The 25953-nt window shown below is 49.3% G+C and overlaps 1 protein-coding gene across 1 annotated transcript in view; it reads left to right on the top strand.

Moving 5' to 3' along the window:
* The window catches only part of LOC119970422 (golgin subfamily A member 4-like), a 529556-nt gene that overhangs the window by 255899 nt on the left and 247704 nt on the right, over positions 1-25953 (top strand). Inside the window, exons 14-15 of the mRNA XM_038805016.1 lie at positions 4338-4510; positions 5509-5562. Coding sequence (XP_038660944.1) covers positions 4338-4510; positions 5509-5562 — 227 coding nt within the window. The remainder of the gene's footprint in view (positions 1-4337; positions 4511-5508; positions 5563-25953) is intronic.

The raw sequence follows: 25953 nt of genomic DNA, 5'->3' as shown, positions 1-25953 counted from the left end.
GGCATCACAAGACATACAATGTAACTACATAAGCATTGGCATCGGTTGAAGCATACAGGGTGTAGTGTTAATGAGGTCAGTCAATAAGAGGGTCATTTAGGAGTCTGGTGACAGTGGGGAAGAAGCTATTTTTGAGTCTGTTCGTGCGTGTTCTCAGACTTCTGAATCTCCTGCCTGATGGAAGAAGTTGGAAAAGTGAGTAAGCTGGGTGGGAGGGATCCTTGATTATGGTGCCCGCTTTCCCCCGGCAGCGGGAGGTGTAGATGGAATCAATGGATGGGAGGCAGGTTCGTGTGATGGACTGGGTGGTATTCACGACTTTCTGAAGTTCCTTGCGGTCCTGGGCCGAGCAGTTGCCATACCAGGCTGTGATGCAGCCTGATAGGATGCTTTCTATAGTGCATCTGTAAAAGTTGGTAAGGGTTAATGTGGACATGCCAAATTTCCTTAGTTTCCTGAGGAAGTATAGGCGCTGTTGTGCTTTCTTGGTGATAGCGTCGACGTGAGTGGACCAGGATAGATTTTTGGTGATGTGCACCCCTAGGAATTTGAAACTGCTCACCATCTCCACCTCGGCTCCGTTGATGCTGGATAGGATGGAAGTGAGGGCTTAATGTGGGTCGGTGCAGACTTGATCGGCCGAATGGTCTCCTTCTGCACTGTATGTTCTCTGTACTCTTGTTCTGTACTAAATGTGAGGTAATGCAAATTGAAAGGTCTAATGCAGATGGGAAATATACAGTAAATGGCAGAACCCTTAAGAGTATTGATAGACAGAGGGATCTGGGTTTACAGGTACACAGGTCACTTAAAGTGGCAATGCAGGTGGAGAAGGTGGTCAAGAAGGCATACGGCATGCTTGTTTTCATCGGCCAGAGCATTGAGTTTAAAAATTCGTAAGTCATGTTGCAGCTTTATAGAACCCTACTTAAGTCACACTTGGAATGTAGTGTTTAATTCTGGTTGTCACACTATCAGAAGGATGTGGAGGCTTTGGAGAGGGTACAGAAGAAAAGAGTTGCCAGGATGTTGCTTGGTATGGAGGGCATTAGCCATGAGGAGAGGTTGGGGAAACTTGGTTTGTCCTCAGTGGAATGATGGAGGTTGAGGGGCGACCTGATAGAAGTCTACAAGATTATGAGGGGCATGGACAGAGTGGATAGTCAGAAGCTTTTTCCCTGGGTGAAAGAGTCAATTACTAGGGGGCATAGGTTTAAGGTGCGAGGGGCAATGTTTAAAGGAGATGTACGAGGCAAGTTTTTCACACAGAAGGTGGTAGGAGCCTGGACATCGCTGCCGGGCGAGGTAGTGGAAGCAGATTCGACAGTGACTTTCAAAAAAATAAAAATAATTTTTATTCAAATTTTTCAACTACAAATTTTCTCCCAACAATAAAATTAACAGAGTATAAAAATAAACAGAACCCCCCCCCCCATACAAAGCAATAAATTAATAACAATACAAAAAAACAAGAAAGTAGCAAACAAACAGTCGCAAAAACAAACCCCCTTAACAGATCCCTAACCCCCCACCCCCGCGGGGGCTGCTGCTGAGATTGACCACCCTCTAACCCTCCGCCAGAAAATCGAGAAAGGGCTGCCACCGCCGGAAGAACCCTTATATCGACCCCCTCAGGGCAAACTTGACCTTCCCCAGCCTGATGAACCTGGCCATGTCGTTAACCCAGGCCTCCGGGCTCGGGGGAGATAGTGACTTTTAAGGGGCGTCTTGACAAATACATGAATAAGATAGAAATAGAGGGATATGGTCCCCAGAGGGGTAGGGGGTTTTAGTTCCGATGGGCAGCATGGCCGGTGCAGGTTTGAAGGGCTGAAGGGCCAGTTCCTGTGCTGTGACTGTCTTTGTTCCTTGTTCCTTGTAGTACATTGGTCTCTGTTCACTTAACTCCAGTCATCTTAAACATTGTTTCTGTCCCAATTCCTTGCTTATCTGGACTGTAACTTGTACTTTAGGAAGCCTGCCTCTCTGCAGCTCCTGTCTTGTCCAGACTTTCTTCTAGCAGAGTTGAAAGATGTTCATTCCCATGAGGTCCTGTCTCCAACTGCTCTGGCTTCCAGTTAAAACTAAGAACAAAGAAAAGCCCTCCCCTCTGGAAAGCAATGTTGGCATCCCTCTGCTGGCTTATTTATTCTTCACACCATTGTCCTCTCTAAGCACAATAGAAACACAGTTGAACCTTATCCAACCCCCACACATACAAATATCTTTGTCAAGAATGAATCTAGCTGTAGGTTTTATTCTTCCAGGTACAGAAATATTAAACCCACTTAAAACTATACCTTATTTCTAATGTTTACAAATACAAATAATAACTCCTTAAAACCACCTTTATTTTCCTAACAGTCAGGTCAGGTTGGCAGTGAGTCAGAGGGTCAGAGGGGAGTCAGGGTATCCGAAGGGCATGGTGGATAGGCACCGGTTTGGGTGCTACAGGGCCAGGGCAGGGAGTCAGAGGGTCAAGGGGAAACCCATGGGTTGTGGGGAATCAGAGGCTTGGGAGGAGTCGGAAGGTTGAGGGGTGTTGGTGTTGGTCTGATTGTTAGGGCAGTCAGTGGACAGTCGAGGGTGGGGTCAATTGTATAGTCACCCAGAAGTTAGACATGGGGCGGATTCTCCGTTTCTGAGACTACGTGTTGATGCCAACAGATAATCCGTGGACTTTCATGACAGAAAAATCGGCGCCGCACCTGGATCAATTCCGCTGCTATTAAAGGGCTGGCACCAGCATGGATTCTAATGAAAGAAAAACAGTGTGGGATTCACTAGGTCCGTGACTGAAACTCAAGAGGCTGACAAGCTGCAGCCGCACATATATATTACACTCCCCACACACTTATCCCAGACAAAAAGAGGGCACCAGTTGTGCTGAAGTGCGCCCATACAGCTGATGGGTTGGCTGGGGCCAGAGGGCACCTGGGGGTGGTGTACTGGGGGGGTAACCTCTACGCCCCGTGGCACCAGGTTCAAAGTGGGTTGTTAGCAGTGTGCGCAGCTGCATGGCTGCATTGCTGGCTGTGACATTGGTGTTCCGTGCCCGTCCAGCCCGATCCCACAGCCCACCACATGGCCACCCCCCACTACTCTCCCCAGCCCTGGCAGAAGCTCCCCGGCCAGCGGCACAACTGTCAGCAAACTATGGCAATGTTGGAAACCTTCCGTACCCCTCTCCCTCGGCAGTCGCCACATCTGTTTCACGATTTTTAATCAGGAACTCTGTCCATCGGAGACAGAGAATCACGCAGGCCCCGTAGAGTACCGGTTTGGGCCTGCTAATGATATGCAACTGGTGTCTAATGTACGCACAGACTGAAATGCATTGACGCCGTTCTCGAGGTGACGGAGAATTGCGATTTGGCATTGAATCGGCGCCTGCCCCGATTTTGGCATCAGAAGCTATTCTCCGCCCAATCGCATTTGCTGATTTTGCCGTCGGCTAACGGAGAATCCTGCCCACGGTATTTGTCAGTTGAATATTACCTGGGTAACTATCCAGGTAAACAAGCCAGAATATTCCAAAGTTTCTAACTCTAACTCAGAGTTGGAGTTTTTTGGCAGATCCTGGGTGCAACGGGATTGCATATTGGAAATTCCGAAAGGGTCCTTGTATTGAGATGTCCAAGGGGGGTCTTGTTGAGCATATTCCAGGTAAAGTCTAGTCTCCAACCATCTGGAGTCCCAGAAGATCTGGGCATTGTGTTGAATTTTTGTAGCAATTATATTTATATTGTAATGAAAATAACACCTTGGTGTGAGGGTTTTGAGAATCAGCACAGCAGGCCGATATATCATGTAACAGAAGGGTAATACTGCTATCCTCATGCTCTCGGACCTGTCTTTATTAATCTGACACCCTTGTGCCATTTTAGTTGCGTAAAAGACTCCCAGCAATTATTTGGATCCAAAGCCTGGAAAATCCAGCAGACAATATAACATTGCAGATGATTGGGCTGTTAACAAGCTTAATAGCTTTTTTTAAAAATTGGTGACGGCATGCCAATTTAGGCATCTGCCCAACCTCCCTATTATTGGAGACTTGCATGCTGACATAGCATAGCAGGTTATACATAAGCTTGGGGTGGGGCGGGAGCAGCATGCCGAATTTCTGAAAGTAAAATTCACCCCACGAATGGTGCGATTAATTCACTTTCCAAACATATTTTAATCTAGTCTCATATATTCCAGAAGGGCATTGATGTGTCAGTTCTGGACATATTTTGTATTTTCACAACTTCTGAAATTCATTATTGACTCAAATGTTCAATTTCCTACAAGTGGAGATCTTATTGGTATGTTAAATCTGCATTTTTATTTTGAAGGTACAAGAACCTCCATTCCATTTTCCCTCACTAATGCAGAGAACAGAGAGCCACCTAAACTGCCTACACCAGCAAGCTCTGCAAGGTTTCATTGCAGAAGAGTGGATACCCTGGAGACTGTTCAAGAGGCCACCTTGGAGCACAGTATTGATCTAATGGATGACCAGACATTGGTATCAGCAAGCTATCTATTTTGTAATAAACTCTTAAAAATCATTTTAATCAAGTGTTTAAAATACTAAATGGTAACAGACAAGGTGGCAGTACTTTTACTGACTCATGCTTGAAGTCAGTTCTACTACCCAGAACCTAAATGGCAAACATAAAAATGTTTGTTTATAAATCCAGTCAATCTAATAGATAACCCTTATTTTACATCAATAATTGGCATAATGCACAAATTGTTGATATGTGTTTATCATTTTTATCTTATTTTGAGATTTTTACTTACACTTTCAGAAACCCAAACCTGTTTTTGAAAGTAAGATTCAGGAGTGAAATTAATTTAATAGTGTCAGCCCACGTAACATGACATCATATTTAAGAATTCAAACTAAATAACCCAGTTTGAATGCTGTAGAGTTATTTAAATTGTTGTTCTGAGTAAAACTCCTTGCTGTAGGAAGCAGGAATAAACTAAGTTTCAAACCATGAGCTTTACAGTAGGCTAGCGTAGATAGCTTACTCGTTGGAACTGACTGCAATTTACTTTGTGATCAGTGGAAGTCAGTTGCCTGTCCTGGTAATTTAATATTGACTGGCACACAAACTGAATGAGGGGCTACAAATAATCTAAATGCCAAAAGATTGGTTTTGGTACTAATGAAATAGTATGTGACTAGTTAAATGGTTTGTGAATTATTTCATTAGTGAAACGATTAGTTATACAGACTGGTAGACATTGAAAAATAGCTGCAGGCTTGGATTGGTGAGGCCCTATTATTGAAAAGCCCTTTTCTAGAATGGGTTAATTGAAGAAATGCACTGGGCTTCTTTGTCCACAACTCTGTTGTCTTGATGTATTTTTATTCATTTGGATTTATAGCTAAGAATGAGCAGGAAAGACCAAAAAAAATCTTTTCAGGAACTATATTTGCATTCTTTGAAGATTTAACTCTTTCTCTGTCCATATGACCTTATGTTGAACAATAATTGCTTTTCTGATTTCTAGATCAACAGCTATCCTGAAGCTATAACAACACAGTTCGCAGTTTACAAAAAAGAGGTAGAATTTTATTACATTTTTTATGACCAAGTTAAAGACATACAGTTGTTATTTGTAACAATTTTCCCGTTTTTGAAAACTTAATTGACAGAATACTTTCTACTTACACAGTTAAGTTTTTTTTTCTAAAAAATGTACTATACCTATAATTTTATGCTAAATTATATATATAATTAATTTTGCAGACACAATCCAGTTTTCCTTCTGAAAAAATCTGTTTCCATGTTCAGCATTTAAAAGCAACAGTTGGTAAAGGAGTGGCTGGGTACTACTAGAATAACTATTTATTGCAGAGGCCACACTTGCTGACAGCACAAAGCTCCCAATTATTCTACCTAAATCTCGGATCAGCCATGGTGAAGTGCTAGAGAACTTGTTGGAACTGCATTGCGTAGCAATATGACACAATTTTTTACTATGGTTTTTCACATCTCACAGCATCATCATAATGAGGAGTTAAATGGAAGTAACTTTTTCACAGGGAAACAGGGAACATTTTCACATCACCCTGGGCAGGTGTACAGTCAATTCCAGCCCCACTTGATCTAGAGTGCATGAGCAGAAATGTTCAAGGAACAGGTACTATGTGTCCTTGATATGTATGCCCCTGTCAGACAGGGAAGAGATGGTCAAGTGAGGGAACCATGGTTGACAAGAGAGTTTGAATGTCTTGTTAAGAGGAAGGAGGAGACTTATGTAAGGCTGAGGAAACAAGGTTCAGACAGGGTGCTGGAGGGATACAAGATAGCCAGGAGGGAACTGAAGAAAGGGATTAGGAGAGCTAAGAGAAGGCATGAAAAATCTTTGGCGGGTAGGATCAAGGAATACCCCAAGGCCTTTTACACATATGTGAGAAATATGAGAATGACTAGAGCGAGGGTAGGTCTGATGAAGGACAGTAGCGGGAGATTGTGTATTGTATCTGAAGAGATAGGAGAGGTCTTGAATGAGTACTTTTCTTCAGTATTTACAAATGAGAGGGGCCATATTGTTGGAGAGGACAGTGTGAAACAGACTGGTAAGCTCGAGGAGATACTTGTTAGGAAGGAAGATGTGTTGGGCATTTTGAAAAACTTGAGGATAGACAAGTCCCCCGGGCCTGACGGAATATATCCAAGGATTCTATGGGAAGCAAGAGATGATCTTTTCGTCCTCACTGTCAACAGGGGTGGTACCAGGGGATTGGAGAGTGGCGAATGTCGTGCCCCTGTTCAAAAAATGGAATAGGGATAACCCTGGGAATTACAGGCCAGTTAGTCTCACTTCGGTGGTAGGCAAAGTAATGGAAAGGGTACTGAGGGATAGAATTTCTGAGCATCTGGAAAGACACTGCTTGATTAGGGATAGTCAGCACGGATTTGTTAGGGGTAGGTCTTGCCTTACAAGTCTTATTGAATTCTTTGAGCAGATGATCAAGCATGTGGATGAAGGTAAAGAAGTGGATGTAGTGTACATGGATTTTACTAAGACATTTGATAAGGTTCTCCATGGTAGGCTTATGCAGAATGTAAGGAGGCATGGGATAGTGGGAAATTTGGATAACGAACTGGCTAACCAATAGAAGTCAGAGAGTGGTGGTGGATGGTAAATATTCAGCCTGGAGCCCAGTTATCAGTGGCGTACCGCAGGGATCAGTTCTGGGTCCTCTGCTGTTTGTGATTTTCATTAATGACTTGGATGAGGGAGTTGAAGGGTGGGTCAGTAAATTTGCAGACGATATGAATATTGGTGGAGTTGTGGATAGTGAGGAGGGCTGTTGTCGGCTACAAAGAGACATAGATAGGATGCAGAGGTGGGCTGAGAAGTGGCAGATGGAGTTTAACCCTGAAAAGTGTGAGGTTGTCCATTTTGGAAGGACAAATATGAATGCGGAATACAGGGTTAACGGTAGAGTTCTTGGCAATGTGGAGGAGCAGAGAGATCTTGGGGTCTATATTCATAGATCTTTGAAAGTTGCCACTCAAGTGGATAGAGCTGTGAAGAAGGCCTATGGTGTGCTAGCGTTCATTAGCAGAGGGATTGAATTTAATAGCTGTGAGGTGATGATGCAGCTGTACAAAACCTTGGCAAGGCCCCATTTGGTGTACTGTGTGCAGTTCTGGTCACCTCATTTTAGGAAAGATGTGGAAGCTTTGGAAAAGGTGCAAAGGAGATTTACCAGGATGTTGCCTGGAATGGAGAGTAGGTCTTACGAGGAAAGGTTGAGGGTGCTAGGCCTTTTCTCATTAGAACGGAGAAGGATAAGGGGCGACTTCATAGAGGTTTATAAGATGATCAGGGGAATGGATAGAGTAGACAGTCAGGGACTTTTTCCCTGGATGGAACAAACCATTACAAGGGGACACAAATTTAATGTGAATGGTGGAAGATATAGAGGGGATGTCAGAGGTAGGTTCTTTACCCAGAGAGTAGTGGGGGCATGGAATGCACTGCCTGTGGAAGTAGTTGAGTCAGAAACATTAGGGACATTCAAGCGGTTATTGGATAGGTACATGGATTACGGTAGAATAATGGAGTGTAGATTAATTTGTTCTTAAGGGCAGCACGGTAGCATTGTGGATAGCACAATTGCTTCACAGCTCCAGGGTCCCAGGTTCGATTCCGGCTTGGGTCACTGTCTGTGCGGAGTCTGCACATCCCGTGTGTGCGTGGGTTTCCTCCGAGTGCTCCGGTTTCCTCCCACAGTCCAAACATGTGCAGGTTAGGTGGATTGGCCATGATAAATTGCCTTTAGTGTCCAAAATTGCCCTTAGTGTTGGGTGGGGTTACTGGGTTATGGGGATAGGGTGGAGGTGTTGACCTTGGGTAGGGTGCTCTTTCCAAGAGCCGGTGCAGACTCGATGGGCCAAATGGCCTCCTGCACTGTAAATTCTATTATAATCTATGATTAATCTAGGACAATGTTTCGGCACAACATCGTGGGCCGAAGGACCTGTTCTGTGCTGCATTTTTCTATGTTCTATGTTCTATAGCATTCACTGCTATCCATTTCTTACCTTAGCGACCTGTCTTCATTTCATTCTCCCACCTCCTATCCTTTTCAAAATTATGAGGGTGACAGAACAAACGTTTAAATTTATGGATCAGCTCATAATCATCAGCCATTATTGCTACTTGTCTAGTGGTTATGACCCTTTAGTCTTCAACATGGATTCTTATCACAAAAGGTAGTGAATTCTTAAACTCTTCCAAGAGTTTAGGTAAATTCACCTCCCAGTGCTTTTGCGCAACAATTACAATTAATCTGCTTAACTCTTTCAAATTCAGCATAAGTCTGTCCTGGTTGTTTCCTTAACTTCTGAAACTATTGCTATATGCCTTCTAACTAATTCATATCACCCAGAATTGTCTTTTTTACCATGTCATAATTCTAAGACAACCCTTTTGAAAGGGAAACATAAACTTTTTGTCCCATCTCGTCAGTCTACTTTGATTGGTAATATCCATTTTTCCTTTGGCCACTCCATTGGAATTGCTATTTTCTCAAATGCCATGAAGAATACCTCTGCATCCTTGTCCTCAAATTTTGGTAGGGCCTGTACATATTTAAACATATCCCCACTAGAATTTGGACTGGGACGGGTTACTCCTCTCTCTTGACTTTCCTCTATTTCTGTCATTAACTCAAAACTTTTAAGTGGATATATTCTCTCTCTCCTTTACTTTTTCCTCCTTTTCTAATCTTTCTATTTCCCCATCAAGTTTCCTCATTTCAATTTCCTTTTGAAAACCTTTTTCTTTACCTTTATCCCGTATCTACACTTTAAAAAATTCCCTCTCGAGGCACAATGCAAGGGTGCCCATTGTCCCCATTCTTGTTCGCACTAGCAATCGAACCCCTGGTGATAGCCCTGCGGGACGCAAAAAGCTGGAAAGGCATCCAGAGAGGAAACAGAGAGCAAAGAGTCTCATTCTATGCGGATGACCTGCTCCTGTATGTCTCAAAACCGCAGGAAGGACTGAAGATAATCATGCAGATCCTGAAAGAGATTGGAACCTTCTTGGGTTAAACTTAACCTGGGAAAACGTGAGGCATTCCCAGTGGACCCAAACTGGGGAGTGGCAGAGCTCGATGGGCTTCCGTTCAAAACAGCCCAGAACAGATTCCGATACCTGGGGATCCAAATAGCCAGGGACTGGACACAGATCCACAAGTGGAACCTGACAAGCCTGTCGAAGGAAGTCAAAAAGGGCCTACAGAGGTGGGACGCACTCCCACTTCCCTTGGCGGGGAGAGTGCAGACGATCAAGATGAACGTGCTGCCGAGGCTTCCTGTTTAGATCCAAACCGACCTTCATCCCCAAGGCCTTTTTCCAAAACGAGACAGTTTAATCATGGCGTTTGTGTGTGTGTGGGTGGGGAGGGGGATGGGGGGGGGGGGGGGGGGGGGGGGGGGGGGGGGGGACGGGGGATAAGAACCCAAGAATTCCCAAACCGACACTGCAAAGGAGGAAAATCAAAGGTGGCTTGGCAGTGGCAGTACTACCACTGGGCAACAATGGCAAAAAGAGTGAGGGGATGGGTAAACAAACCCAATTCAGAGTGGGTACAGATGGAGGAGGCCTCCTGCAAGGGAATGACCCTCCGGGCCTTGACTACAGCAGCACTCCCATCCTCATCGTCAAAAATACACATCAGGCCCAGTGGTAGCAGCTACACTGAAAACGTGGGCCCAATTAAGACAGCACTTTGGGTTGACTTGGATGTCTCTCATGGCTCCCATCTGCGGCAATCACAAATTCCCCCCAGCCAATACCCTCGACACAACATTTAGGAAATGGAGATGGCACGGGGACATACTGACAGTTAGGGACTTCTACTTAGGGCCTAGACTAGCGAGACTGGATGAACTGACGGAGGAATGGGAACTGCTGACATGACAGGAAACGAGACACCTGCAAATAAAGCACTTCCTCCACAAAGAGACAGTAGGATACCCCGGGGCCCAGAAACGACACTATTAGAGGACCTGATAAATACAGAAAGTAAAGAAGAGGGACTCTATGGTTAAATCTATGGACAGCTAATGGACAGAGCCCGAACACCACTGGATGAGACCATGCCGAAATGGGAAGACGAACCGGGGACATAAGTGGGATGGGGACTCTGGAGGGAAGCACTGAGCAGGGCCAACTCCACCTCCTCCTGCGCAAGGCTTACCCTCATGCAGCTCAAAGTGGTGCACAGAGCACACCTGATCGGAACCCGAATGAGCAGGTTCTTCCCGGAGGAGGAGGACAAATGTGAACAGTGCCAGAGGTGCCCGGCCAACCACATCCACATGTTCTGGGCTTGTCCCAAACTTGCAGGGTACTGGACAGCCTTCTCCGAATGTCCAAGTTTGTGGGGGTGAGGGTGAAGCCATGCCCAATTGTGGCAATCTTCGTGGTATCAGAGCAGCCAGAGCTACACATGGGGAAGAGTGTGGACACCCTAGCTTTCACTTCCCTAATCGCACACCGGAGAATCCTGCTCGGCTGGCGATCAGCAGCACCACCCAAAGCTGCAGACTGGCTTGCTGACCATTCAGAATTTCTCTACCGGGAGACGATTAAGTATGCCATCTGAGGATCGGAGGAAGGCTTCCTAAACGCAGGGGGGGCAGTTTGTTGGCCTGTTCCAGTCCAGCAACAATGAGTAAGATGGGGAAAACGGGAAAAATAGTAAGAAAAGGGAGAGTGAAAAGAAAAATAAAGATGGGAGGAAAACATAGGAACACACAACCCAGGGGGGGAGGGAAGGGAAGAGGAGATAAGGCTGGAAAGACATAAAAGGGAACAACGTGGAAGGGAGAGGGCAACCCCCCCCCCCCCCCCCCCCCCCCCCCAAATCACAAGAGAAACACAGCCGAAGTCGACGGGGAAGAAAATAAATGAGGAGGGAGGGAGAAAAAGTCGGAGTGGGGAAACACCCCCCCCCCCGAAAAACCAACCAACCGGGGGGGCACAAGGGAGGTGCAGGGATGGGTGTCTGGGGGGTGGGTGGGCGGGAGGGACCCCATGCCGAGCCAGAGGGCGGCAGAATGTAAACAGGGTAAATTAAGGGAAGGACAAGACAAACCTTTCTGTATAATGCAGTAAATAAACACGGCCAACAATGTACATAACTGTTTATAAACTTTGAAAATGCCAATGAAAAGATTTTTTGTTTTAAATTCCTTCCCATGCTTCAACTGCGACCGAATTGTCTCTAGATCGGTTTCACCATCAGAAAGTGCTTTGGATGCTTCATTACCTGTGCCTCTATCAGAGCCAAGCACTCAACTAATACATCGAATATAGAACCATACAATCATAGAATTTACAGTGCCAAAGGAGGCCATTCGGCCCATCGAGTTTGCACCAGCTCTTGGAAAGAGCACCCTACTTAAGCCCATACCTCCACCATATCCCTGTCACCCAGTAACCCAACCTAACCTTTTGGGCACTGGAGGGAAATTTAGCATGGCCAATCCACCTAACCTGCACATCTTTGGACTGTGGGAGGACACCAGAGCACCTGGAGGAAACCCATACCGACACGGGACGAAAGTGCAAGCTCCACCCAGTCACCCAAGGCCGGAATTGAACCCGGGACCCTGGAGATATGAGGCAGCAGTGCTAACCACTGTGCCACTCTGCCTTCTTAGCTTTAACCGGCACCTCTACTTTTAATTCAAATGTCAATTCAATTAACTTGATTTTTAGAAGCCCTCCTAAATATACGAAAAACAATCCTCCACCTGAAGAAAGGTTTTAGCAGCTTCCAGAGCCATCCTGTTATGCTATTCTGAACCTGGTGCTGTTTTAATATATACTGTCCCCCAAATCGTCACTGTCTACTGTTCCAAAGATCCCAGATGAGCCTCAGAACTATGTCATGACAGCCTGGGCTAGTACGCGGTCAATTCTAGCCCTACTTGACCCGGAGTCGCAACACATGTGAAATTAGATTTTGTTCAAAGTACCCGCGGACCTTGGTTGAATCCTATAAACTGCAATCACCAGGTGCCATATCCTGCACGGGACTTACAGGGTGTGGATGATTATCTTCCCTGTGGTTCTCACAGAGTACGAGCTCCCCCGCTGAGGGGCAGGGGGAACTCCATTCAGCTACGTATAAAAGGTCGGCCAGTAATGCCCCGACCATGGAGAGACCCTGTAGGGATCTACCGGGAATTGTATATAAATAACATAACTGTAAATAAACCAAAGTTCTTTATTCTTAATTGGTGTGGACTCCCCGTGTCCTTATTAAACCAGATTTGTAAATTTAACACAAGTAATCATTCATTATGTACAGCATTATAATTAAACAGACAGAAAATGGACCTGATTATCTAATGTCTTTCCCAACCACTCACCCTTCCTAAAATGAAAACGATTTCAGGAAAGGTTACTTCTTCTCTTGGTATCTTCTTCTTCATCTTTTCATATTCATATTTTGATTTTAAAGGAAGAACTCTAAAATTAAGTTTATCCTACAAAGCGGGATGCTAAAAACAACTATTCTAACCGATCCAAAAATCCCAGTCAAAGAGCCAGTATTGGCCAGTTCATAAATGCAAGAGTGTATGTATACTTTTTTCAAATATGCATGAATGTATGGGCATACTACAGCAATATAATCAAAAATGCTCTTTGTTAGATTTATATAAATGTCACTTCTAGGCAACGACTCGCCTCTTGTAAGTGGTACTTGTCAGAAAGGCATAGGTTAAGATCTCATGCTTTCTAACAGTTGATTGTGATGGCTTACTCCTGCCATCTGGAGTACTTAGAAATGATGGAGGAGAGATTGTGTTTATTTTCATTAATTTTGCACCCGGCTTCCAATTCAGTTACCTAACCAGGATAAAGATTGGGATTTTTTAATGTAATTATGTTACCCTCAAAATCACTTGTGTTTCTTTTTTCTGGGATCTTTTACATTGGTTCAGTGTTCAATGTGCTCGGATCAGGCCTCCCACAAAAAAACTGGCCTCAACCCAGGTCAAATTGTGAGATTCTACTGATCGCATTGGTTTGTCTCTTCACATTCTGCTCATTTTCTTAAGCTCATGGGCACTAATAGACAGATTTTAAGATTATTCTATAAAACAAAAAAGATTTTAGAAAAGGTTACTTCCTCTCTCGATATCTTCTTCTGTCTTTTCATATTCATATTGCGAATCTTAAAGAAAGAACTTTAAAATTAGGCTGATCCTACAAAGGTGGGATAACAAACACTAACTAACCTATCTACAAACCCAGTCAAAGAGCCAGTATCGGCCAGTTCATAAACACAAGAGTGTATGTATATTTTTTCAAATACGCATGAATGTGTGGGCATACTGCAGCAATGGAATCAAAAAATGCTCTTTGTGGAATTTATATAAATGGAATAGCATGTCACTTCTAGACAACGACTCGCCTCTTGTAAGTGGCACTTTTCAGAAAGGCATAGATAAAAAATATTATTTTTTTAAAAACTATTTCAAAAATATTTATTAAGAAACTGATTAGTGTACAATTAAACTATTAAATGATTCAGCATGACTTTTTTTAAAAATCAGAATACTCCCTTAGAAGTCTGGTCACCCTGTTTACTGATAAATCTATTTTCAGTGAACTAGCTACCTAAGTTATCAATCTTAATGAAATGAAAATGAAATGAATGAAAATCGTTTATTGTCACGAGTAGGCTTCAATGAAGTTACTGTGAAAAGCCCCTAGGCGCCACATTCCGGCGCCTGTTCGGCGGGCTGGTACGGAATTCATCAAAGAATACTTTTTATTGGAAAGAAATAAAAAATAAACAATTACAAGCAATTATGAGCACCCTGATTCATGGAAGACATTGGCCGGGATTCTCCCTTCCAGAGTCTAAGGGTGGGATTCCCCGATCGCCGACGCTGTAATCACGTTAGGCGATTGACCGGAGAACCCATTTTTATGCCGGAATCGGGGCGCCCCCTTTTTTCGGTGCTTCGGCCCCTTAAAAACGGCGTACTCGAGGAGACTAGAGGGGTCGCGATCCTGATTAATAAGCGAGTGTCATTCGAGGCGGGAAGAATAGTTGCGGATGTGGGAGGCCATTACATCATGGTTAGTGGGAAGCTGGAAGGGCTGCTGGTGGTGCTCGTGAATGTGTACGCATCAAATTGGGACGATGTGGAGTTCATAAGAAGCATGTTGGGGAAGATCCCGAACCTGGATTCGCATAAGTTGGTCATGGGGGGTCTTCAACACAGTCATTGATCCAAGGCTAGACCGGTCGAGCTCAAGGACAGGCAGGGTGCCAGCAATGGCAAAGGAGCTGAAGAAGCTCATGGAGCAGATAGGGGGAGTGGACCCATGGAGATTTGGGCGGCCGAGAGTGAAGGAGTTCAACTTTTACTCACACGTGTATGAAGTGTACTCCCGGATTGACTTCTTTATCTAGAACAGGGCTTTACTGACGGGGGTAGTGGAGTATTCAGCAACCACGTTCTCGGATCATGCCCCGCACTGGGTTGACCTACAGGTGAGCAAGGAAGGTGGCCAACGCCTGCACTGGAGATTGGATGTCGGACTGTTAGTGGATGAGGAGCTGTGCGGGCGGGTGAGGAAATGTATCCAGAACTATTTGGAAGTTAATGATACGGGGAAAGTCTCGGCTGCAATGGTCTGGGAGTCGCTGAAGGCGGTGGTTAGAGGGGAGCTGATCGCGATACGGGCCCACAGGGAGAAGGCGGACAGAGCAGAGATGGACCAACTGATAGGGGAAATACCTCAGGTCGACAGGAGATATGCGGCGACCCCAGAGGCAGGGCTTTTAAGGGAACAACGGAGGCTACAGGTGGAGTTTGGCTTGTTAACTATAGGGAAGGCAGTGGAGCAGCTGAGGAAGGCAAGGGGAGCGATATATGAATATGGAGAGAAGGCTGGCAGAATGCTTGCGCAGCAGCTCAGAAAGACGGAGGCAGCCAGGGAGATCGGGAAAGTAAGGGACAGGAATGGGAACCTGGTCGGAGATTCAGCAGGGGTTAATAAGGCGGTTAAGGAGTTTTACAGTAGGCTGTATGAGTCGGAACCCCCAACTGGGTCGGAGGGGATGAGGCCAGTATTAGGGCTTAGGTTCACAAAGGTGGATGAAGGGATGGTAGAAAGGCTGGGGACCTCAATCAGGATGGAAGAAATAGCAGAACGGCTGAAGGCCATGCAATCAGGTAAAGCCACGGAACCGGATGTGTACCCAGTGGAGTTTTATAAAAAGTTCTCTGGGATACTGGGGTCACTGCTGATGAGGACATTTAATGAGGCAAGGGAGAGAGGGGTGCTTCCCCCGACGATGTCACAGGCCACAATCTCGCTGATACTAAAGCAGGATAAGGACACGGAGCTATGCAGGTCTACAGACCGATCTCCTTATTAAATGTAGACGCCAAACTGTTGGTCAAAACCTTGTCCTCTAGGATCGAAGACTGCATTCCGGATGTGATTTGGGAGGACCAGACGGGATTTGTTAAGGGTAGGTAGTTGGCGGCCAACGTTAGAAGGCTGCTGAATGTAATTATGATGCCCCCAGAGGGTAGTGGCGTAGAGATAGTGGTCGCAATGGACACAGAGAAGGCATTTGATCGGGTGGAATGGACCTATCTGTGGGAGGTGCTAGCGCGGTTTGGGTTTGGACGGGGCTTCATTGACAGGGTTAGGCTGCTGTATCAGGCGTCTGTGATGAGTGTACGGACCAACAGGTTGCATTGGGCTATTTTAGGCTGCACCGGGGAACGAGGCAGGGATGCCCCCTCTCCCTACTGCTGTTTGCGCTGGCCATAGAACCGCTGGCAATCACGCTGCGAGCCTCAAGGGTTGAAAGGGGCTGGTCCGGGGAGGGCTGGAACACAGAGTCTCGCTATACGCAGACGACCTGCTCCTATATGTTTCGGAAGCACGAGAAGGGATGTTTGCCCCAGGAAGGATGGATGGGGGGGGTTTTGGAGACAGCAGAGAGCAGGTATCGAGAGGATGGGAGATCTGTTCATAGAGGGGAGCTTTCCCAGCCTGAGGGAGTTGGAGGAGAAATTTTAATCGACGGGAGGGAATGAGTTTACGTCCCTGCAGGCGCGGGACTTCCTACGCAGGCAGGTCTCAACCTTCTCGCCAAGGGGGATACAAGACAGGGTCGTTTCCAGAGTATGGGTGGGAAAGGGGAGGGTTTCGGACCTCTATAAAGAACTCATGGGGTCAGAGGAAACGCAAACCGAGGAGCTGAAGCACAAATGGGAAGAGGAGTTAGGAGAGATAGAGGATGGTCTCTGGGCAGACGTGTTGAGTAGAGTCAACGCGTCCACAACATGTGTCAAGCTCAGCCTGATACAGTTTAAGGTCGTTCACCGGGTTCATGTAACAGTAGCCGGATGAGCAGGTTCTTTGGGGTAGAAGCCAGGGTCGTAAGGTGTGCGGGAGGACCAGCAAACCATGTTCATATGTTCTGGGAATGCCTGAAGCCCCCCCAAGAAGTGCCTCATCCCGTCCGGCCCAGTAGGGGGTTCCGAACTATACAGCCTACTGTAGAAATCCCTGCGCACCCACCCCGACTCCCAAACTATCGCCCTCGCTTCGGGGTCCCACTCGGTACAAATCACGGGGTATTGTGTCGCTGACCTCGTAATTCAAGGCGCTGAATACACCCGATTTAAACTCTTCATCCTCCCTCGCCTCTGCGCCCCCCTGCTGCTCGGTCTGCACTTTCAGTGCAGCCACCGGAGCCTGACACTGAAGTTCGGTGGGATCTGCCCCCACTCACGGTCTGCAGTCTGAATGACACTCAAAGTTGCGCCACCCTCCCTCTTCGCGAACCTCACTCCCGACTGTAAGCCCTTCGCCACCAGGAGTCGCCGGTACTGTACCTAAGACATGACCTTCGTCAAGTCAGAGGTTCAGTGGCTACTAAAAGAGGGGTCATAGAGGCCAGCAACAGCCCTTGGAGAGCTCAAGTATTGGTAGTCCGCTCCAGGGAAAAGCAGCGAATGGTCGTGGAATATAGCCAGACCATAAACCGCTTTACGCAACTCGATGCGTATCCACTTCCCCGCACAGCAGAAATGGTGACCCAAATCGCCCAGTATCGGGTATTCTCCATGGTCGACTTTAAATCGGCCTATCATCAACTCCCTATCCGCCCACAGGACCGCCCCTACACGGCTTTCGAAGCAGCCGGTCGACTGTTTCACTTCGTCAGGGTCCGTTTTGGTGTCACAAATGGAGTCTCCGTTTTCCAGAGGGCAATGGATCATATGGTGGAGCAGTACGGCTTACGGGCCACCTTCTCGTACTTGGACAACGTCACCATCTACGGCCATGGTCAGCAGGACCACGACGCAAACCTGAGGAGGTTCCCCCAGACTGCCCGGGCCCTCAACCTCACATATAACAAAGAGAAATGCATGTTCCACACAACCCGGCTAGCCATCCTCGGCTACGTCGTGGACAATGGGGTCCTAGGCCCAGACCCCGACCGCATGCGTCCCCTTAAGGAAGTCCCCCTCCCCCGTAGCCTCAAGGCACTCAAACGGTGCTTGGGGCTTTTCTCCTCTTACGCCCAGTGGGTCCCCAGATATGCGGACAAAGCCCAACCACTCATTAAGACCACGTTTTTTCCCCTGACGGCTGAGGCCCAGTCGGCTTTCAGCCGTATCAAGGCCGACATCATCAAGGCCGCCTTGGACGCAGTGGACGAAGCCATCCCCTTCCAACTTGAAAGCGACGCATCAGACGTCGCCCTGGCTGCTACCCTCAACCAGGCAGGTAGGCCAGTAGCGTTCTTCTCCCGAACCCTCAACGCCTCGGAAATTCGGCACTCTGCAGTCGAGAAGGAGGCACAAGCCATAGTGGAGGCCATGCGACACTGGAGGCGCTACCTAGCCGGTAGGAGGTTCAACTTGTCACCGACCAACGATCGGTCACCTTTATGTTCGATGACGCACAACGGGGCAAAATAAAGAATGACAAAATTCTGAGGTGGAGAATAGAGCTCTCCATCTATACGTACGATATTAAATATCACCCGGGGAAGCTCAACGAGTCCCCAGATGCCCTGTCCCGCGGCACGTGCGCCAATGCGCAATTGGACCACCCGAGATCCATCCACGATGACCTGTGCCACCCAGGGGTCACCCGGCTTGCCCACTTCATCAAGTCCCGCAACCTACCCTACTCCACAGGGGAGGTCAAGGCCATGACTAAGGCATGCCAGATCTGTGCGGAATGCAAACCGCAATTCTATCGACCAGACAAGGCCTGCCTGATAAAGGCCTCTGGGCCCTTTGAGCGACTAAGCGTGGACTTCAAAGGGCACCTCCCATCCACCAACCGCAACATCTATTTCCTCACCGTCATCGATGAGTTCTCCCGCTTCCCTTTTGTTGTCCCCTACCCTGATATGACCTCGGCCTCCGTGATCAAGGCACTGCGCAGCATCTTCACACTGTTTGGTTTCCCCGCTTATATTAACAGCGACCGGGATACATCGTTCATGAGCGATGAGCTGCGTCGGTACCTGCTCAGCAAGGGCATAGCCTCGAGCAGAACGATGAGCTATAACCCGCGGGGAAACGGGCAAGTGGAGAGGGAGAACGCAACAGTTTGGAAGGCTGTCCTCCTAGCCCTATGGTCAAGGAGTCTCCCTATGGCCCGCTGGCAGGAGGTCCTACCCGATGCCCTGCACTCCATTAGGTCGCTCCTCTGTGCGGCCACGAACGAGACCCCTCACAATTGTTTGTTTGTCTTTCCCAGGATGTCCACCTCTGGGGTCTCGCTTCCACCCAGGCTGACGACTCCGGGTCCAGTCCTACTCCGGAGACACGTGAGGAGCCATAATAAGGATCCAATAGTCAAGAGGGTCCACCCGCTGCACGCAAACCCTCAATACGCCTACGTCGAGCACCCCGACGGCAGGCAGGATACAGTATCCCTGCGAGACCTGGCACCCGCTGGCTCCCCCACCGACTCTCCCACCGACCACAATGTTTTCCCCACCGACCCCCCCCCCCTTCTACTGACGCTCCCCGTCCCGCACCAAACGCCGACTCCGACAGCGCCCCCCATAGCGCCCCCTGCCCCCCAGCCGGCACCGATCACCCTAATCACCCCTGATAACCCCCCCCCCCTCCAAGGCGGGCAAAGGCTCAGTCAACCGTGCTCCCGGATATACCACCATCGGAACCGACCGCATCCATGGCGCCACCACCAGAGCAGCGAAAGTCAGCATGGACGATCAGACCACCACAAAGACTGAACTTATAATTCCACTTCACCCCCGATGGACTATGTGTTTTTTTTTTAAACAGGGGGTGAATGTGATGAACGGTATTAATAACTGCTGTAAACGGTACCTGACCTTTAATACCTTGTCCCTTTAAGATGCTTGGAACCCTGGGGGACTCCACCTCTGGCTACGCCCCCAGGAAACCGTATATAGGATAAGGCTCCATGTGGTGAGCACACTTTTCTCGGATGCTGTTCAGTTCTCTGGAGATTAAAGCCTTTTGATTACCGACCTCGCTCTCGCGTCGTAATTGAGGGTGCCTCATGAGGGAATGTCTTTGTGATGGTGTACCACCTCTGCACCATCACATCAGGGTCCGGGTCCTGACAAGTTTTAAAATCATGTTTAACTGGAGTTTAAAAGTGGCCTGATGTGGCACCTCCTTCACATCTTCTCCTCCACCTGGTGAACAGCCAGCACTTGAGTCTCACCAGCTGTCCCCTGCTGCTCTGTAACAGGCTGCTGCTGCTCTGGGACAGGCTGCTGCTGCTGCTGCTGCTCTGGGACAGGCTGCTGCTGCTGCTCTGGGACAGGCTGCTGCTGCTGCTCTGGGACAGGCTGCTGCTGCTGCTGCTCTGGGACAGGCTGCTGCTGCTGCTGCTCTGGGACAGGCTGCTGCTGCTGCTGCTCTGGGACAGGCTGCTGCTGCTGCTGCTCTGGGACAGGCTGCTGCTGCTCTGGGACAGGCTGCTGCTGCTGCTGCTCTGGGACAGGCTGCTGCTGCTCTGGGACAGGCTGCTGCTGCTGCTCTGGGACAGGCTGCTGCTGCTGCTGCTCTGGGACAGGCTGCTGCTGCTGCTCTGGGACAGGCTGCTGCTGCTGCTCTGGGACAGGCTGCTGCTGCTGCTCTGGGACAGGCTGCTGCTGCTGCTGCTCTGGGACAGGCTGCTGCTGCTGCTCTGGGACAGGCTGCTGCTGCTGCTGCTCTGGGACAGGCTGCTGCTGCTGCTGCTCTGGGACAGGCTGCTGCTGCTGCTGCTCTGGGACAGGCTGCTGCTGCTGCTGCTCTGGGACAGGCTGCTGCTGCTGCTGCTCTGGGACAGGCTGCTGCTGCTGCTGCTCTGGGACAGGCTGCTGCTGCTGCTGCTCTGGGACAGGCTGCTGCTGCTGCTGCTCTGGGACAGGCTGCTGCTGCTGCTGCTCTGGGACAGGCTGCTGCTGCTGCTCTGGGACAGGCTGCTGCTGCTGCTCTGGGACAGGCTGCTGCTGCTGCTGCTCTGGGACAGGCTGCTGCTGCTCTGGGACAGGCTGCTGCTGCTCTGGGACAGGCTGCTGCTGCTCTGGGACAGGCTGCTGCTGCTGCTGCTCTGGGACAGGCTGCTGCTGCTGCTGCTCTGGGACAGGCTGCTGCTGCTGCTGCTCTGGGACAGGCTGCTGCTGCTGCTGCTCTGGGACAGGCTGCTGCTGCTGCTGCTCTGGGACAGGCTGCTGCTGCTCTGGGACAGGCTGCTGCTGCTCTGGGACAGGCTGCTGCTGCTGCTCTGGGACAGGCTGCTGCTGCTGCTGCTCTGGGACAGGCTGCTGCTGCTGCTGCTCTGGGACAGGCTGCTGCTGCTGCTGCTCTGGGGCAGGGTGCTGCTGCTGCTGCTCTGGGACAGGGTGCTGCTGCTCTGGGACAGGCTGCTGCTCTGGGACAGGCTGCTGCTCTGGGACAGGCTGCTGCTCTGGGGCAGGCTGCTACTCTGGGACAGGCTGCTGCCCTGGGACAGGCTTGATGCACCATCAATTGGACTTGAGTCGTAGTGAAGTTGCAAACAACAGGCTATAATTCGCTAGATGTGAGCCCGGCAGTGGTCGTAGAGAAAGGCCGACTGCCAGCCAACACGAGCTCTTATACCCCACCCTGTAGGCGGAGCTACCAACCTCTCAGCCAATCGGCGGGGAGTCACATGACCAGCCACAACCAGTTGGCAGAGAGGCACATGACTTGCCTGGGCCAATGGGCAGCGAGGCTGCTGTACCAATGGCAGCCTGGTTCTCCGGTAATATGATCTCTCTAGCCATACTACCACAAGGCTGCTGCCCTGGGACAGGCTGCTGCTGCCCTGGGACAGGCTGCTGTTGCTCTGGGACATGCTTCTGCTCTGGGGCAGGGTGCTGCTGCTCTGGGACAGGCAGCTGCTCTGAAACAGGCTGCTGCTCTGGGGCAGGCTGCTGCTCTGGGACAGGCTGCTGCTGCTCTGGGACAGGCTGCTGCTGCTCTGGGACAGGCTGCTGCTGCTCTGGGACAGGCTGCTGCTCTGGGGCAGGCTGCTGCTCTGGGACAGGCTGCTGCTCTGGGACAGGCTGCTGCTCTGGGACAGGCTGCTGCTCTGGGGCAGGCTGCTACTCTGGGACAGGCTGCTGCCTGGCGTTCTCGTCACCATACAATTGCGATGGCACTGGCAGCCAGGTAGATAGCATTTCTGGCTGAGTCCCACATTCTATATCTTGCAGGGGAGGGGGCAAGACAGAGACTATCACCAAGGTGATGAATCCCCTGACCATCCAAAATCACCAATTACATGGTCAGACTGCTGCGCCACCTTCAACATCTACCCCACCCTGGCCCATTCAAGATCATGTAGTCTGCAATGCATCAGTGACTGGCACCCGACCCTTGATGCGGAAAACTTTCATCCTCACCACCTGTCTCTGCCAACTGGGGTACCGGTGGCTGTCACAACAGCTGTTAGTGATGGGCTCTGTGGCCCATGTACTGGTTCTCCCAGTGGGGTCTGCTGTGGTTGTCCTCATTGAGTGAACCTTCTGCCTTCCTGCCAGAAGCTGGTTGTATGGTGCAGGCAGTCATGTGGTGCAGGCATGCGGCTCTATGCTAAGAAATGGTAGGGCCTCCAGATGGGGTATCTGAGGGATGTGTACCTTTTCTGGGACCTTAGCTCCAGTGTGATCTGGAGCCAGAGTTGTGACAAGGAGATAGTCAGGTTTTCTGAGTAGTGGATGGATGGACTCATAGTTTGATACCAATGGGGCGATGTAGACCTGCAGGGCTTGGAGACATTGCCTGATCCTTATGAGTGGGTTACAGGCTGTTACAGTTTGCCAGGGAAGTTGCATGGGTCCTTTGTTTGGGGTTAGCCCTGTTAATACCCTGATTCCTGTGGTGTGCAGCTGTGCATCTAAGGAATGCAATGAAGAGTCCCAATACCTGGAGGTCCAGTGGTTTTTCATGGCCAAGCCCATCCCCTTGATTATACTGCTGAGACATGAGGGTCTCCAGATGGGTGGGCTGGATGGCTCTCCACATGATCAGGAGACCTCGGGGCATTTCCTAGAATGAGAGGTCACAGATTATAGGTTGCGAGGGGGTAGATTTCAAACTGAAAGGTGCTACTGCAATCCCGAGGGGGTAACCCGAGTCCACATACCTGCCACCAAGTCGGTCCCCACTAGTCCCAGAGCTCCAGGCATCCACATCCAACAAACCCGATTAGTGTACAAACGTTTCTTACCTCCTTGCTCCCCCTCACAGGCCATGTGCCGGGGCCCTGCTTGTAAATACTCACACCAAATCACGCCTGCGTGACTCCTGGCTGGGTGGGGTGGAGCGTACCGGGTGTGTGGAGAATCGGCTTCCAATCCTTTAATCACATTAAAATGTGTACAAATCAGCGGTTTTCATGTTCACCCTGGCGTGGAGTGGGAAGAACACTATGGCCGGCGGCAGGGGAGCAGAGAATGGGAACGCTCTGGCGCCCAGCGCTGAGCCCTTTTTTGACCGACATTCTCATTCTCCACTCAATCGGAATTCCCGATCACAGTTGTGGGGAACCAAGAATCCCGGCCTTTGTGTTGAGATTATACAAGTGAACTTTATCTACAACCTAAACAGAGCAATTTCAATTGCATTTTGGGTAAATGTTCCCAAATGCGCCAAAACTGAAACTATTACCTGATGTATAATACAAAGCTGCAACTCAAACATGTTTTCTTAATCCAAGTTACATGACAGGAAAATGGGGTGGATTTGGTTTCCTGATCCGGCGGAGAATCGAGCGTCAGGCTAAAAATGGGTGCGGCGTCGGGCACAGACCCATTGATGCTCCGTTGCTCCACAGCCGGCCTCAGCTAATTTCCTGCCCTGCACCAGCAGCACAATGTTAGTCAACAATTTGCATCGATTTAAATCTCATTAATAGGTTGGAGGCCTGAATCTCCAACCCGTCGCAATGATTTACCCCCCACAACCGGAGTCAGGCAGGCGGGAATTGGTGAAAATATTTACCCAATGCACAATGGCTGTTGAGGGGGCACAAAGAGGTAAGTGAACAGTGTAAAACTGTCAGGCTTGGTGGCATGTATGCCTGGACCCCTGGGAGTATCGTGGAACAACTTTGTGGCAAGTGTGTGGACTCGAGGTGCCCCTCTCGGGACTAGGGTTCTCTGGCTGAGACCCCCATTGCTGCTATACATTCATTGAACTCCCCTAGCTGCAACTTACTGGCTCCTGGCTATTCACATTGTTCACTGCTCACAAGATCCTGGAAATGCTCTGAGGATCACTGGTCATGTGGCAACTCATCCAGCCCATCCATCTGGACACCTCCACTTCCCAGCAGTATCATCAAGGGTGTAAACATGTCCATGCTCAATGGCTGGCCCAACAGGTATTGGCACGACTCACTGCATCCATTAGAAGCAGTGGATGCTCCACAGCAGAGGTAGCAAGGGATCGGCAAAGCTCACTCCAAGCAATGAACACATGCACCGGCGCCACAGGACCCTCCCTGGTACATAGCCCACCTCAGAGTAATAGCCTCATCAGTGACACTATCAGTTAGCCCACCCCTAAGGATCATGCGATGTCTCCAAGCCCTGCCTATCCACCGCATCTCTGACCCCAGCCATCCAGCCCTTGGCCAGGAACCCTGAACAGCTCTCCACAACCTCTCCACAAACCTAGGCTGAAGATCACTGCAGCTAAGCCACCAAAAACTCACAAATTCCTCCCTAACTCTGATGTGTAGGACAAGGTGAGGGTGGTGGTGCAGGCCAACTCAGGGTCAGCATGTAATATTTTGGCATTGGATGTCAAGGGAATCTTCATCTTGGTAACTTCCTCAACTTACTAACTTTCTCAGCCTCTCCCCCAGCTATGCTTGCCATAATACTTGGCCACTACTGCCATTGTGAATGCAAGGTAATGTGAGCACCAGGGCCAAGCCAGAGAAGACCCTGCATGACAGGAGCCTGTCCCAGAACAGCATGGGCCAGCCAGCAAGACTCAAGTGCCATCTGTCCATCAGGCCGAGGGGGACTGTGTGTGCCACTGCAAACTCCAGCTCAGCAGGGGGACCATGCGCCACCTGTGCCAGATAGTGGTGTACCTGGCACTGCCGGGGTATGGAAGAGGACACCCAGGAGGATACCTGTTCCCGGTGGTTGTCAAGGTGCCGGTTGCCCTGAGCTTCTACGTCTCTGACTCATTCCAGGGCGTGAGCGGGGACCTGTGGTATCTCGCAATTGTCCGCAACAGGTGCATCCGTACTGTTATGGATGCCCTATGCACCCGAGCATCTATATACATCACCTTCAACCTGGAGCAGACCCATCAGGATGCACAAGCAGCAGGGTTTGCCGACATCGCTGGTATGTCCCAGGTCCACAGGGCAAGCGATGGCACGCATGTCACCTTCCGAGCAGCAGTTTGACAGGTTCAGTGAGAAGGAATTCCACTCAAAGAGTGTGCAGTTGGTGTGCGACCATCAACTGCACATCATGCATGTCTGCACCCGATACTCAGGCAGCGTGCACATAGCATACCTCCTGGCGCACTTGCCGATTCCCGGCACTTTCAAGGTGATCCCTTGGGTGAGAGGTTGGCTCGTGGGCGACAAGGGTTACTTGTTGAGGTCAAAGAACGAACAACAGTCCAGCACAAGAACAGGCCCTTCAGCCATCCAAGCCTGTGCTGATCATTATGCTTATCTAAACTAAAACCTTCAGCACTTCTGGGGTCTATATCCCTCTATTCCCATCCTATTCATGTACTCGTTAAGATGCATCTTAAATGTCACTATTGTATCTGCTTCCACCAACTCCCCTGGCAGTGCATTCCCGGCACTCACCACCCTCTGTGTAAAACATTTGCCTCGCACATCTCCTCTAACTTTCCCCCTCAC

Source organism: Scyliorhinus canicula, chromosome 8 (genome assembly GCF_902713615.1).
Source record: "Scyliorhinus canicula chromosome 8, sScyCan1.1, whole genome shotgun sequence".
Classification (NCBI taxonomy): Eukaryota; Metazoa; Chordata; class Chondrichthyes; order Carcharhiniformes; family Scyliorhinidae; genus Scyliorhinus; species Scyliorhinus canicula.
Note: the sequence above shows the minus strand (reverse complement) of the source record. Positions and strands in the feature narration are given on the sequence as shown.